This window comes from Hyla sarda, chromosome 2 (assembly GCF_029499605.1).
Source record: "Hyla sarda isolate aHylSar1 chromosome 2, aHylSar1.hap1, whole genome shotgun sequence".
Classification (NCBI taxonomy): Eukaryota; Metazoa; Chordata; class Amphibia; order Anura; family Hylidae; genus Hyla; species Hyla sarda.
The window spans coordinates 10,597,507-10,613,216 of NC_079190.1; the positions used below are offsets into that span (position 1 = coordinate 10,597,507).

A 15,710-nucleotide genomic window follows, 5' to 3' on the forward strand; every position below is an offset into this window, starting at 1 on the left:
TGTTCAAAAAATGGCCGGGTCCTACAGTGAAAATTGGCTGGGTCCTTAAGGGGTTAAGCTCCCACATGTCACACAGTCGTCCATGCTTCATAGAAATGCACATTCCCTGCTTCCTCCAACTTCTCATCTATCAGTGGCTTCTGCCTAAAGATTTAACACCTGGATTTCTCTGTGGCAGTTTGAAGAGCGGGAACACATGCATTTTGAAACTTTATAATAAATCCCTTCTGTCCAGAATTCCTTGTTCAAACATTATAGAATAATCCATCACTTATGAGTAAGGAGAAAGACACCGGTAGACCTTAACATTTTTTTAATTGGCAAAATTCAGAATTTTTTCAAAGTCTTGTCCTTATAGACTGTAGAATACATCTTCTTAATGCATTTACTGAACACTTCATCCCGGATGCCATAGATAAGAGGACTGAGAAGCCTCGGGAAACACATGAAGAGAAGGAAATTGATCATGACCATGTAATTGCCGCCATAGCACTCTGTAATATTAGAGGTTAAAGACACTATGCTCAGGAGGAGCTGAATGGTGTGAAGCATTACTGTTCTCCCAGCTTTGGAGGCTGAAGATGAGCTACAACCACTTTTCCAAGCGATCACCATAACCTTCACATAGGTGAAAAGGATGACGAGAGCCACCAAAATTAAACTACCTATGAAGGTGATGGATCTTATGGTGTTTTGCACTGGCTCGACTATTAACTCTTCCTGCTTACAGATTAACTTCTGGGAGAAAAAACTCTTCTTCACGGAGGTGCTGAGGACAACTAAATCAGCTGCGTTAGGAAAAAACCCAAGGACCCACATTGCCGTGATGACAGAATAAGTCCTTTTAACTGTACAAAACATTGAGTATCTCAGTGGGTAGCAAATGGCTAAGTAACGCTCAAGGGCCATGACCGCCAAGTTGTATGGTGTGACCCTAAAGGAGGCGGTGGTAATAGCAATGACAAAGTAGCAAATGGGCACTGGTATGTAAAGATGTTTATATGCCAAGACAAGAAAGAATCCCAATAAGAGATACAATGTATCATTGACCAACATGTGGGCGAAGAGGACATATCGTGAGGTCTCTCGGACTTGAGGGGTTGTAAAGTAGACAATCAATAATATAGAGATAAAGTAAAGAAAAAAGCAGAAGCAAAGAAAAGTCAAGATAATGAAGACGTTAGTGACAATAAATAAAGCCCTGTCAGCAGATGTCTGAGATCCATTGTTGAAGGATCCCGATGAGTTCATTACCTTGTATGAAGTGGAGAAAAGTATCTGAAGGATTTTCCACTGGAAAGAGAAAACAAATAGGAGTAAATGTAATACAATGTAAAATCACAACTCATATAGCAGAGAACTTCAGAACCACATTGTGATATAGTAACATAGTTTGTAAGGCTAAAAAAAGACAAGAGTCCATCAAGTTCAATGTAAAACCCTACTGTTGATCCAGAGGAAGGCAAAAAACCCAGATGAGACTGATGCCAATTGCCCCATAACAGAGGAATAATTCCTTCCTGACTCCAATATGGCAATCAGAATAAATCCCTGGATCAATGTTCTATTCCCATAAATCTAATATCCATAACCTGAAATATTATATTTTTCCAGAAAAACATTCAGTCCCCCCTTTATTGTGTCAGACATCACAACATCATGTGGCAGAGAGTTACTTTGTCTCACTGCTCTTACAGTAAAGAATCTCTGTCTGTGATGATGGTGAAACCTTCTTTCCTCTAAACGTAGAGGACGCCCCCTTGTCATGGTTACCGTCCTAGGTAGAAAACGATCACAAGAAAGATCTCTGTACTATCCATTCATGTATTTGTACATTGTGATCAGATCGCCCCTAAGATGTCTTTTCTTTAACTCCTTAACCCCTTAAGGACGCAGGACGTAAATGTACGTCCTGGTGAGGTGGTACTTAACGCACCAGGACGTACATTTACGTCCTAAGCATAACCGCGGGCATCGGAGCGATGCCCGTGTCATGCGCGGCTGATCCCGGCTGCTAATCGCAGCCAGGGACCCGCCGGCAATGGCCGACGCCCGCGATCTCGCGGGCGTCCGCCATTAACCCCTCAGGTGCCGGGATCAATACAGATCCCGGCATCTGCGGCGGTTCGCGATTTAAATGAACGATCGGATCGCCCGCAGCGCTGCTGCGGGGATCCGATCATTCATAACGTCGCACGGAGGTCCCCTCTCCTTCCTCCGTGCGGCTCCTGGCGTCTCCTGCTCTGGTCTGTGATCGAGCAGACCAGAGCAGAAGATCGCCGATAATACTGATCTGTTCTATGTCCTATACATAGAACAGATGAGTATTAGCAATCATGGTATTGCTATGAATAGTCCCCTATGGGGACTATTCAAGTGTAAAAAAAAATGTAAAAAAATGTAAAAGTAAAAGTAAAAAAAAAGTGAAAAATCCCCTCCCCCAATAAAAAAGTAAAATGTCCGTTTTTTCCTATTTTACCCCCAAAAAGCGTAAAAAACTTTTTTATAGACATATTTGGTATTGCCGCGTGCGTAAATGTCCGAACTATTAAAATAAAATGTTAATGATCCCGTACGGTGAACGGCGTGAACGAAAAAAAATACAAAAAAGTCCAAAATTCCTACTTTTTTAATACATTTTATTAAAAAAAAATTATAAAAAATGTATTAAAAGTTTTTTATATGCAAATGTGGTATCAAAAAAAAGTACAGATCATGGCGCAAAAAATGAGCCCCCATACCGCCACTTATACGGAAAAATAAAAAAGTTAGAGGTCATCAAAATAAAGGGATTATAAACGTACTAATTTGGTTAAAAAGTTTGTGATTTTTTTTAAGCGCAACAATAATATAAAAGTATATAATAATGGGTATCATTTTAATCGTATTGACCCTCAGAATAAAGAACACACGTCACTTTTACCATAAATTGTACGGCGTGAAAACAAAACCTTCCAAAATTAGCAAAATTGCGTTTTTCGTTTTAATTTCCCCACAAAAATAGTGTTTTTTGGTTGCGCCATACATTTTATGATATAATGAGTTATGTCATTACAAAGGACAACTGGTCGCGCAAAAAACAAGCCCTCATACTAGTCTGTGGATGAAAACATAAAAGAGTTATGATTTTTAGAAGGCGAGGAGGAAAAAATGAAAACGTAAAAATTAAATTGTCTGAGTCCTTAAGGCCAAAATGGGCTGAGTCCTTAAGGGCTTAAGGACGTAGGGCGTACCTGTACGCCCTACGCCCGGTCCCAGTGTTTAAAACGGGGTCACGCCGTGAGCCCGCATCACACCGGGTCGGTCCAGGGACCCTGGGCTAACAGCATCGATCGTTGTGCCGCGCGCTGTTAACCCTTCAGACACGGCAATCAAAGTTGACCACCGCTTCCCGGCAGCTCAGTTGGGCTGATCGGGACATCGCGATAAAATCGTGATGTTCCAATCAGCTGGGACGCAGGCGGAGGTGTCCTTACCTGACTCCGTGGCGTCCGATCGTCGATTGATTGCTCCAAGCCTGATCTACAGGCTTGAGCAATCAAGCCCCTATCTCGCTGATCCATGCAAAGCTATGGCTTTGCAGGGATCAGCATAGGAGATCAGTGTGTGCAGTGTTATAGGTCCCTATGGGAGCTATAACACTTAAAAAAAAAAACAGTGAAAAAACACAGTGTAAATAAAAATAAACATATGTGGTATCGCCGCGTGTGGAAATGTCCGAACTATAAAATTATATTGTTAATTAAATCGCACGGTCAATGGCGTGCTCGCAAAAAAATTCCAAAGTCCAAAATAGTGTATTTTTGGTCACTTTTTATATCATGAAAAAATGAATAAAAAGTGATCAAAAAGTCCACTCAATACAAAAATTATACCGATAAAAACTTCAGAACACGGCGCAAAAAATGAGCCCTCATAACGGCCCGTACACAGAAAAATAAAAAAAGTTATAGGGGTCAGAATATGACAATTTTTAACATATAAATTTTCCTGCATGTAGTTATGATTTTTTTCCGAAGTATGACAATATCCAACCTATATAAGTAGGGCATCATTTTAATCTTATGGACCTACAGAATAAAGATAAGGTGTTATTTTTACCGAAAATATAACTGCGTAGAAACGGAAACCCCCAAAAGTTACGAAATTACATTTTTTCTTCAATTTTGTCGCACAATGAATAGTTTTTTCCGTTTTGCCGTGGATTTTTCGGGTGAAATGACTAATGTCACTGCAAATTAGAATTGCTGGCACAAGAATAAGCCATCATATGGAATTTTATGTGCAAAATTGAAAGCGTTATGATTTTTAGAAGGTGATGAGGAAAAAATGAAAATGCAAAAACGGAAAACCCTGCGTCCTTAAGGGGTTAAAATAAACAACCCCAAGTGATAACCTGTCTTGGTCCTGTAATCCTCCCCTACCATTATTATCTGTGTCGCCCTCCTCTGCACCCTCTCCAGTTCGGCCATGTCCTTCTTATATACAGGTGCCCAGAATTGGACACAATACTACATATGTGGCCTGACTAATGATTTATACAGTGGCAAAACTTTGTCCTTGTCCCGAGCCTCTATCCCTCTCTTAATACATCCCATGACTTTGTTAGCCTTGGTAGCAGCTGCCTGGCACTGATCACTAAAGTAGAGTTTATTGTCCACCAGTCCCCCAAGTCCTTTTCAGTTGTAGTTTTCCCTAATGTCTTATTATTTAGCACATAATTGTATGTTTTGTTTTTATGGCCAAAGTGCATAACCTTACATTTATCCACATTAAATGTCATCTGCCATGTCTGTGTCCAAGCCTTCAGCTTTCCCAGATCCCTCTGTAATATTATGTTATGCTCTGGGGTGATCAACGTACCCAGTATTGTGTCATCTGAAATTCTACTCTGCAATCCCTCCACAAGGTAATTTAAAAACATATTGAAAAGAAGTGGGCCCAATACTGACCCTGTACTTAAAAACATATTATTCTCTGGTACAGGCTTACTTGGAATATGCTGTTGAGTTGTGGCCCCTGTTCATAAAAGGGATGTTCTGGAGTAGGAAAGGGTACAGAGATGTGCAACTAACGAATAAGGTTCATGGAACTACTTAGCTATGAGAAAAGATTAAAAGAATTAAAAGAAAACTGTCACCCTGATCACCTACACTAAACCCAATACACTAGGTTATAGTGTGAGTGACCAGGAGTTCAAGGAGGTGTCACTTACCAAAATCAGTCATGTGGTTCCTTTGATATTGCCCCGAGAAGTTAATTTGCTTCACTGAGTTAATTGCATGCAGGAGGCGGGGCCCCGCCGGCTGCCCGCCCCCTGCTTCTTTTAGCCTCCTCTAATGCCAGCCCCTCTATTATCATATTCAGCGACTCAATGTCCTAGTGACATGAGCGCATCGCTCATAGCAAGAAGCGCATGCACCGTTTTTTTTTACAGTCGGCTCTCCAAATCACGTGAGAGCTGAATCTTGCGAGCGAGACTGTAAAAGAACAGCGAATGGGCTCCTTGCTCTGAGCGCTGCGCTCACGTGACATGTGAATCACGTCACTAGGACATTGAGTCGCTGAATATGAATATGATAATAGAGGGGCCTGCAGTAGAGGAGGCTAAAAGAAGCAGGGGGAGGGCAGCCCCGCCTCCTGTGCACAATTAAGTCAGTGGAGCAAAGGAACTTCTCGGGGCAATATCAAAGGAACCACGGGACTGATTTTGGTAAGTGACCCCTCCTTGGACTCCTGGTCATCCACAGTTTTCCTTTAAATTTGTTTAGTCTTGAGAAGAGACATTTAACCTCTTAAGAACGCAGGGCGTATGGATACGCCCTGCATTCCGAGTCCTTAAGGACGCAGGGCGTATCCATACGCCCGTGGGAATTCCGGTCCCCACCGCTAGCCGGTTGGGGACCGGAGCCGGATGCCTGCTGAAATCATTCAGCAGGCACCCTGGCACATCGCCCAGGGGGGTCCTGAGACCCCCCAATGTCGGCGATCGGAGAAAATCGGAGAAGATTTTCTCCAATTCCGGGCTGATCGGGTCTCTGGTGACCCGATCACCCGGAAAATAGGGCTGATCGGAGTTGTCAGCAACACCCCCGATCAGCCTAAAGGATTGGAGTGAGATCGCAAAGCTGCGATCTCCTCCTATCCCCTGCCATTACTCAGAACGGAGTTCTGACCAATGGCAGCGCAGGACAGGGGGTTGCCATGGCAACCCCTTGTTCTGCCCGCCCCTGGATGTCGAGGGGCTCTGGGAAGAAGATGGAGGCCGTACCTGCAGGAGAAGATGCCTGGGGACCTGGGATCTTCGCTGGAGCCTGCAGGATCCTGATCAGGTAGGGAATCGACAGTGGGGGGGGGGGGGGGGAATTGAAAGTGAAAGTAAATCGATCTTTACTGTGGCAACCACTAGGGGGGCCAAACTGCAACTCCCAGCATGCCCAGAGAGCCAAAGGCTGTCTGGGCATGCTGGGAGTTGTAGTTTTGCAACATCTGGAGGGTCACAGTTTGGAGACCACTGTTACAGTGGTGCCCAAACAGTAGCCCTCCAGATGTTGCCAAACTACAACTCTCAGCATGCCTCGACTGCCCAGGCATGCTGGGAGTTGTAGTTCTGTAACATCTGTCCCTTCAGATTTAGCAATTTTCATGACATTTTTGAAAATTGCTGCTCTACTTTGAAGCCCTCTAATTTTTTCAAAAAGCAAAAGTATGTCCATTTTATGATGCCAACATAAAGTGGACATATTGTGTTTGTGAAGAAAAATAAAATGTATTTGGAATATCCATTTTCCTTATAATTAGAGAGCTTCAAAGTTAGAAAAATGCAAAGTTTTCAAAATTTTCATGAAATTTGGGGATTTTTCACCAAAAAAGGATGCAAGTAACGCCGAAAATTTACACCCAAAATAAAGTAGAATATGTCACGAAAAAACTATCTCAGAATCAGAATATTCGGTAAAAGCGTTTTCGCATTATTAATTTGTAAAGTGACGGTGGTCAGAATTGCGAAAAAGGGCTCAGTCCTTAAGGTGAAAAAGGGCTGCGTCCTTAAGGGGTTAAGGGTGGATGAGATCAACTAATTTAAAGGGGTTCTCCGGTGCTTACGCATCTTATCCCCTATCCAAAGGATAGGGGATAAGATGCCTGATCGCGGTAGACCCGCCGCTGGGGACCCCCGGGATCTTGCACCCCGTTTGTAATCAGTCCCCGGAGCGTGTTCGCTCCGGGTCTGATTATGGGCGACCACCCTCCGGCGGCGTGTGACGTCACGCCTCCGCCCCCTTGTGAATGCAAGCCTACGGGAGGGGGCGTGATAGCTGCCATGCCCCCTCCCGTAGGCTTGCATTGAGGGGCGGAGCGTGACGTCACACGGGGACGGAGGCGTGACGTCACACGCCGCCGTCCCTGTGGTCGCTGATAATCAGACCTGGAGCGAACACGCTCCGGGGACTGATTACAAACGGGGTGCCGCGTGCAAAATCACGGGCGTCCCCAGTGGCGGGACTCCCGCGATCAGGCATCTTATCCCCTATCCTTTGGATAGGGGATAAGATGTGTAAGCACCGGAGTACCCCTTTAAGTATATGAATGGCCCATAACAAAATATGGGAAAAATCTGTTTCAGGTAAAACCCCCTCAAAAGACAAGGGGGCACTCCCTCCATCTGGAGAAAAAAGGTTTAGTTTCCAGGGGTGACAAGCCTTCTTTACCATAAGATCTGTGAATTTATTGGAACAGTCTACCTCAGGAACTGGTCACAGGAGGAACAGCTGGGAGCTTTAAAACAGGGTTTGATACATTCCTAGAACAGAATAATGTTAATGCATATGCAGAAATATAGAATCCCCTCCCTTTATTCACCCATACCCCTTTATGGAACTTAATGGAAAGGTGTCTTTATTTAACTGTACTATGTAACTATATGAGAGTCCATCGTTGGCGTTGACTTAGTCTCATGCCAGCCTATAGGCTTTGGTGCTGACGGCAGTGAAGGCAAGGGCAGTGGAAGGTAAGCAGACAATTTCAAATACCAGTGCACTCTGACTGAAAAGTCAAAAGAACATAAGTGGATGGATAATGATCGTGGATCATTATGTCAAATTTCTTGCAGCCTGAAAGCATATATGTTTCTATACTCAGTTTTAAACTCAGTGTTACACACGTACCTTGAAAATCTCTAGCGCCTCGTCCGCCCTTCTCTTTGTGGGCTCAGCAGCTTCCCTGGTCTTAAAGAGACCATATTTTCTGAATTAACTCAGATTATATTTCCTAACTACTCCTAACACCCCTCCTGCCCTTAAAAATGTTTTCTGAGCTTTAAAAAGTTGTGTATCATACCATTCCCCTTGCTCACATTGTGTGAGCTCCCGGCAAGTGGGTGTTCCCCAGCAGGCGCAAAGTCGCTGAAGCATGCGAGAGCTGTGCCTCGCCATGCCCCGCATGCACTTCCTGACTTTGGTCTCCGGCCAGGCCGGGAGGAGACGAAACCAACTTTTTGACTTGAGCAGGGAACAGAACAGAGCCACCTTGTGGCCGGATTTTAAGCACATTAAAAACATATAAAGGTTGAGAATTTTAATGGCAAGTAAATAGCAAAGCGTCTTATAATTGTAACGGAGCTGGATGCGGATCCTCTAACCTGTGTGGCTGATGACACGGATTGTATTGGGGAGGGGAGTCTAAGGTGCTGTGGGTTTTCACCAGAGCCTGCCGCAAGGCAGGATGGGCTTGCTGCAGCAGGCAACACCCAGGTCGCTACCACCGACACAGCTCGACCACACAGGTAGCTGGGCAAGGCGAGGTACTGAAGGATAAGGCAGTAGCGTAGTCAAATGTAGCAGAAGGTCAAGTCAGGTGGCAAAGGTGTGGAGTCTAATAATGAAGCGGAAGGTCTGGATACACGGGTAAGGCTAACAGACTATAAGGAATGCTTAATCTCAGACTAGGGGCACTGAAGATCTGGCAGGGAAGTGTGGATGGTGTATGGATTTATAGAATGGTGTCAGGTGTACACAATAATTATGGGCGTACTGGCCCTTAAAATTTTTACATTTTTGTGACCTAAGGGACGGGGAGGCGCGTGCCGTAGCTGAGACACAGCGGAGGCAGAGGTAGAGAGGTGAGTGACGGGCTGGGATTCGCATGCGGGCGCGTCCCGCGATGCGAATCCCAGCCCCACCGGCAGCCGGGGACAAGGAAAAAATGCGCTCGCGGCCGGTGGTGCATAACAGTAAACCCCTCCCTTTGGTCTGCCTCTCTTTTTTGAGGACAAGAACTTGTGGATAAGGTCACGCTCGAGAATGTTGTCCCGCGGCTCCCAAGATCTTTCCTCCTTCCCGTTTTTTGATCTTGTAAGGACCCAAATAGCAAGGGCCCAGTTTATAACATGGAACCTAAAAACAGATGAACATGGAAGACAACCACCCTTTGTCCCCTGGAGAGAATTCTGGAGGAGGACGTATTTTGTTGTCCGCTTGCGATTTCATACGAGTGGTGGCATGTTGAAGAGAGTAACTAGTCTTTTGCCAGATGGAGACTAAGTTCTGCACTTGATCATTGGCCATGGGAACTCCAAAGGAAGTGAACAAGGGTAAAGGAGGACGAGGATAAAGTCCATAGACCACAAAGAAAGGAGAAGACCCAGAGGATTCAGAATCCTCATGGTTGTATGAAAACTGCCCAGGGTAGCAGATCGGCCCAGTCATCTTGGCGAGCGGAAACAAAATGGCGGAGATAGTCTTCCAAGACCTGGTTTACTCTTTCGACCTGTCTATTGGATTGAGGCTGGTAACCCAAAGAGAAATCTAATTTAACTTGAAGGCGTGAACAGAGGGCCCTCCAAAACTTAGAGACAAATTAGACTCCTCGGTCGGAGACAATATGGGAGGGCAATCCATGAAGGTGGAAGATATGGCAGAGGAACGACTTGGCAAGCTGTGGTTCAGAGGGTAATCCCGGTAAGGGCACAAAATGAGCCATTTTAGAGAATCTATCCACAACAACCCAAATGACCGTATTTCCACCAGAAGAGGGAAGATCAGTGATAAAGTCATTTGCAATATCGGTCCAGGGTTGCTCAGGAACTGGCAAAGGATGTAGTAGACCAGCGAAGAGCTGTATGGACTTACAAATTCCAGCATGACCGGCCAATAAAGAGGAATTACCCCATTTCAGGACTCGGAGTCTTAAACGGGGAGGTACATAAGTCTTCCCCGGTGGCAAGTGCTAAAGACACACTGGCGCTGCTGAGATGAGACGATCAGGGGAAATAATATGTTGAGAATGGGATTCCAGGCCTTGAACATCGGAGGATCTGGACAGAGCATCAGCACGAAGATTCTTCTCTGCAGGACGGAAGTGGATTAAGAAGTTAAATCTGGAGAAAAACACAGACCAACAACTCTTGGATTAGCAGTCTTCTTGGTAAGCAAGACGATGGGGGCTACCAGAGTGGAATAGCGAGGAATAAATTGCCGATAGTAATTGGCAAAGCCGAGGAAGCGCTGAATTGCTTTCAAGCCCAAAGGTTGAAACTAGTCTAGTACTGCAGACAGCTTGTTGGGATCCATTTGAAGGCCTTGACTGGTAATAATTTACCCCAGAAATGGAAGGCTGTTTTTTTCAAAAGTACATTTCTCTAGTTTAGCATAGAGATGATTTTCTCAGAAATGCTGTAAGACATGACGTAGGTGAGAGCGACGAGACTGGATATTGGGCAAGTAGATGAGTATATCGTCCAAATAAACAACAACACAGGAGTATAGGAGGTCACGAAAAATATCATTGACAAACTCCTGGAAAACTGCTGGAGCATTGCAGAGTCCGAATGGCATCACTAGATACTCAAAATGACCGTCACGAGTATTAAATGCAGTGTTCCGTTCGTCCCCTTCTTGTATACGACTTAAATTATAGGCCCCACGAAGATCCAATTTAGAGAAGGTTTTGGCACCTCGCAGACGATCAAACAATTCCGAGATTAAAGGAAGTGGGTAGCAGTTCTTTACTGTAATTTTATTCAGACCTCGGTAGTCGATGGCAGGTCGCAGAGACCCGTCCTTTTTTTCCATGTAGAAATAACCGGCTCCGGTAGGGGAAGAGGACTTCCTGATGAATCCCTTCTGAAGGTTCTCCTGGATGTAATTAGACACAGTCTGAGTTTCAGGAACAGACAAAGGGTAGATTCTGCCCCTGGGAGGTGTGGTGCCAGGCAGCAAGTCAATTGGACAATCGTAGGGACGATGTGGTGGTAACACTTCGGCTTGCTTTTCACTGAAGACATCAGCATAGTCCAGAAGAAAGGAAGGCAAACCGGGCAGTGGACGAGATGATGGTTCCAATTTTGTGATACGTATGTGGATACAGTTGTTGTTGCAATGTGGACCCCAGCGAAGAACTTCTCCAGTTTTCCAATCCAGCTGCGGGGCATGCAGTTGCAACCATGATAGGCCAAGCAAGAGAGGAGAAGTACTATGAGGGAGAAAATAGAAGGAAAAGTTCTCTCTATGCGAGACTCCGACCTGCATAGTCAATGATTCTGTGTGATATAGCACGGTACAATCCAGTCTTTCACCATTCACCGAAGAGATGAAGAGAGGCTTTAACAGGCGGGACACCAGCAGACGATGCATATGTACTAGGGAAGCATCAATAAAATTTCCCGCGGAGCCAGAGTCCAAAAAGGCAAGAACGGAGATGATCTCTTTGGAAGGTAGGAAAAGCTGGACCGTCATATTTAAAGGAAAACTGTCACTTGTTTTCTCCCGCACTATCCACAGGTACTGGGGGATAGTGCGGGAGAAGCTGATTAAAATGAGCCCTACCTTGTCCGAATCTGGGCCACCGTTCTCCCGCAATTGTAGTTTTATTATCTGTTGAAATCTTCCTGTAACTGGCACAGGCGGGGCTTCGGAGCTTAACTGACAGTGACGTCAGCGCCGCTTATGAATATTCATCCCCCCAGTTAGGAGCGGCAAAGAGAGGGAGAACTGGCCCTTTAAAGCTTAGAGCTCCGGCGCGTGCCCTAGGAGGCGGGGGCACCCGCGCCGGAGCTGAGAGACAGAGAAGGAAGCAGCAGAGGGCGGAGGTGAGTGAGGAGCTGGGATATGCATGCGGGTATGTCCCACGATGCAAATCCCAGCCCCGCAGGCTGGGAAGTGAGAGGGGTAATGTGCTCACGGCTAGCGTGTCTGGCTGGAGAGCAGACTGTAACACATAGCTTGCTTTCATTCTGTAGCTTTTCTGCCTGCCTGTGTGTTACCAACCTGGTTTGTCTGATTTTTCTGACTGATTTGTCTGACTAATCAACTTGTGCAAGAAGTTTAATGTAGGGACTGCCGTCCAGTTGGGGGGGGGGGAGTGAGTGCCGTTTAAAGCGGATAGTTTAAAGAGGTACTAGGCCCCTAGACATCTTACCCCATATCCAAAGCATAGGGCATAGGATGTCTGATCGCAGTGGTCCCAACAATGGGGACCTACGCAATCTCCCTGCTGCACAAGGCATTCATTTAGAGCATCAGGTGCAGCGCCGGAGGCTGGGGACATGATGGCCGCACCCCGCTTGTGACGTCACAGCTCCAGCGCTGCACCCAATGCTCTAAATGAATGACTGGTGCAGCAGGTCCCCAGCAGCAGGACCCCCACGATCAGACATCTTATGCCCTATCCTTTGGATAGGGGATAAGATATCTAGGGGCAAAGTAACCCTTTAAACTATCCTCCCTAATGGCATTCACCCTCTCCCCAACTGGACGGCAGTCCCTACATTAAACTACGTGTGCAAGTTGATTGCATTTTAGGGTGCCATCTTGGGCACCCTTTTGGACCCCTGCGATCTCCCTGCTGCACCAGGCGTTCATTTAGAGCGTCGGCTGCAGCGCCGGAGCATCGGGGACTAGTGACATCATGGCCACGCCCCGCTTGTGACGTCATGGCCATGCCACCTGAATGCAAGTCTGTGGGAGGGGAAGTGACGAGCTGGGCATGACGTCTTGAACCTCCACCCCGCATCGCCAGTCATCCGACATGGAGCAAAGTTCACTCTGTGCACACCATGTCTGGGGTGCCACAGCCAAGATCGCAGGGGTCCCCAGTGGCACGACCGATCAGACATCTTATCCCCTATCCTTTGGATAGGAAATAAGATGTCTAGTGGCGGAGTACCCTTTAAAGGGGTACTCCGCCCCTAGACATCTTATCCCCTATCCAAAGGATAGGGGATAAGATGTCAGATCGCCGTGGTCCCGCTGCTGGGGATCCCCGGGATCCCCGCTGCGGCACCTCGCTATCATTACAGCACAGAGCGAGTTCGCTCTGTGCGTAATGACGGGCGATACAGGGATGACCGCCACGCCCCCTCCCATAGACTTGTATTGAAAGGGGCGGGCCATGACGTCACGAGGGGCAGAGCAGTGATGTAACGATTCTCCGGCCCCTGTACTGCCCGTCATTACGTGCAGAGCGAACTCGCTCTGTGCTGTAATGATAGCGGGGTGCTACAGCGGGGATCCTGGGCTCCCCAGCAGCGGGACCGCGGCGATCTGACATCTTATCCCCTATCCTTTGGATAGGGGATAAGATGTCTAAGGGCGGAGTATCCCTTTAAGTATTTAAGTAGGTAGGAAAAGGGGTTTGGGGCAAGCGGTAGGTTGTACTCTTTAACTACCCCAGACTTGACACTTTTCCAATTAAGAATTTATGTGGATGCCCATGAGTGGTGCTCATAAAACCCTTCATTGGATTCTCAAAAGTAGTTCAAAAAGTAATAATTGGGAAAAGAGTACTGTAATAGTAATTATACAAATAGAGCTCCAATAATTATACCCCCAATATATTTAGGAATGTTATTGCTTTAGTATTCTATATACAGTGGGGCAAAACAGTATTTAGTCAGCCACCAATTGTGCAAAAAAAGATGAGAGAGTCCTGTAATTTTCATCATAGATATACCTCATCAATGAGAAACAGAATGAGGAAAAAAAATCCATAAAATCACATTTATTAGCAAATTATGTTGGAAAATAAGTATTTGGTCAATAACAAAAGTTCATCTCAATACTTTGTTATATCCCCTTTGTTGGCAATGACAGATGTCAAACGTTTTCTGTAAGTCTTCACAAGGTTTTCACACACTGTTGCTGGTATTTTGGCCCATTCCTCCATGAAGATCTCCTCTAGAGCAGTGATGTTTTGGGGCTGTCTCTGGGCAACACGAACATTCAACTCCCTCCAAAGGTTTTCTATGGGGTTGAGATCTGGAGACTCGCTAGGCCACTCCAGGACCTTGAAATGCTTCTTACAAAGCCAGTCATTGTCCGGACGGTGTGTTTGGGATCATTGTCATGCTGACAGACCCAGTCACATTTCATCTTCAATGCCCTTGCTGATGGAAAGAGGTTTTCACTCAAAATCTCATGATACATGAATCATTCTTTCCTTTACATGGATCAGTCGTCCTGGTCCCTTTTCAGAAAAACAACCCCAAAGCATGATGTTTCCACCCCCACGCTTCACAGTAGGTATGGTGTCCTTTGGATGCAACTCAGCATCCTTTCTCCTCCACACACGACGAGTTGGGTTTTTACCAAAAAGTTCTACTTTGGTTTCATCTGACCATATGACATTCTCCCAATCCTCTTCTGCATCATCCAAATGCTCTCTAGCAAACTTCAGACGGGCCCGGACATATACTGACTTAAGCAGGGGGACACGTCTGGCACTGGATGATTTGAGTCCCTGGTGGCATAGTGTGTTACTGATGGTAGCCTTTGTTACTTTGGTCCCAGCTCTCTGCAGGTCATTCACTAGGTCCCCCTGTGTGGTTTTGGGATTTTTGCTCACCATTCTTGTGATCATTTTGACACCATGAGGTGAGGTCTTGTGTGGACCCCAGATCGAGGGAGATTATCATTGGTCTTGCATGTCTTCCATTTTCATATAATTGCTCCCAAAGTTGATTTCTTCACACCAAGCTGCTTGCCTATTGCAGATCCAGTCTTCCCAGCCTGGTGCAGGTCTACAATTTTGTTTCTGGGGTCCTTATACAGCTCTTTGGTCTTGGTCATAGTGGAGTTTGGAGTGTGACTGTTTGAGGTTATGGACCGGTGTCTTTTATACTGATAACAAGTTCAAACAGGAGCCATTAATGCAGGTAACGAGTGGAAGACAGAGAAGACTCTTAAAGGGGTACTTCACTGGAAAACATTTTCTTTTAACCCCTTAAGGACCGGAGGTTTTTCCGTTTTTGCATTTTCGTTTTTTGCTCCTTGCCTTTAAAAAATCATAACTCTTTCAAATTTACACCTAAAAATCCATATGATGGCTTATTTTTTGCGCCACCAATTCTACTTTGTAATGACGTCAGTCATTTTGCCCAAAAATCTATGGTGAAGCGGGAAAAAAAATCATTGTGCGACAAAATTGAAAAAAAACCCGCTGTTTTGTAACTTTTGGGGGCTTCTGTTTCTACGTAGTACATTTTTCGGTAAAAATGACACCTGATATGTATTCTGTAGGTCCATACGATTAAAATGATACCCTACTTATGTAGGTTTGATTTTGTCGGACTTTTGGAAAAAATCATAACTACATGCAGGAAAATTAATACGTTTAAAATTGTCATCTTCTGACCCCTATAACTTTTTTATTTTTCCGTGTATGGGGCGGTATGAGGGCTCATTTTTTGCGCCGTGATCTGAAGTTTTTAACGGTAC

General features: G+C 45.5%; 1 protein-coding gene across 1 annotated transcript; it reads right to left on the reverse strand.

The window, feature by feature from the left end:
- Positions 1 to 327: 327 nt before the first annotated feature.
- On the reverse strand, positions 328 to 9,704 carry LOC130357330 (odorant receptor 131-2-like). The gene is made up of 3 exons (XM_056560014.1): positions 9,549 to 9,704; positions 8,166 to 8,225; positions 328 to 1,293 (listed from the first exon to the last, which is right to left on the reverse strand). Exons 1-3 carry the CDS (start codon positions 9,702 to 9,704, stop codon positions 328 to 330), a joined length of 1,182 nt encoding a protein of 393 aa, XP_056415989.1.
- Positions 9,705 to 15,710: the final 6,006 nt, after the last annotated feature.

Coding starts and splice junctions, on each gene's coding strand:
- LOC130357330 (XM_056560014.1), bottom strand. CDS start 9,704: ATGACTGGGCCGATCTGCTACCCTGGGCAGTTTTCATACAACCATGAG. Junction 8,226..9,548: donor TTCCCATGGCCAATGATCAA/GTGCAGAACTTA, acceptor GGTCTCTTTAAG/ACCAGGGAAGCTGCTGAGCC. Junction 1,294..8,165: donor AGGCGCTAGAGATTTTCAAG/GTACGTGTGTAA, acceptor TTCTCTTTCCAG/TGGAAAATCCTTCAGATACT.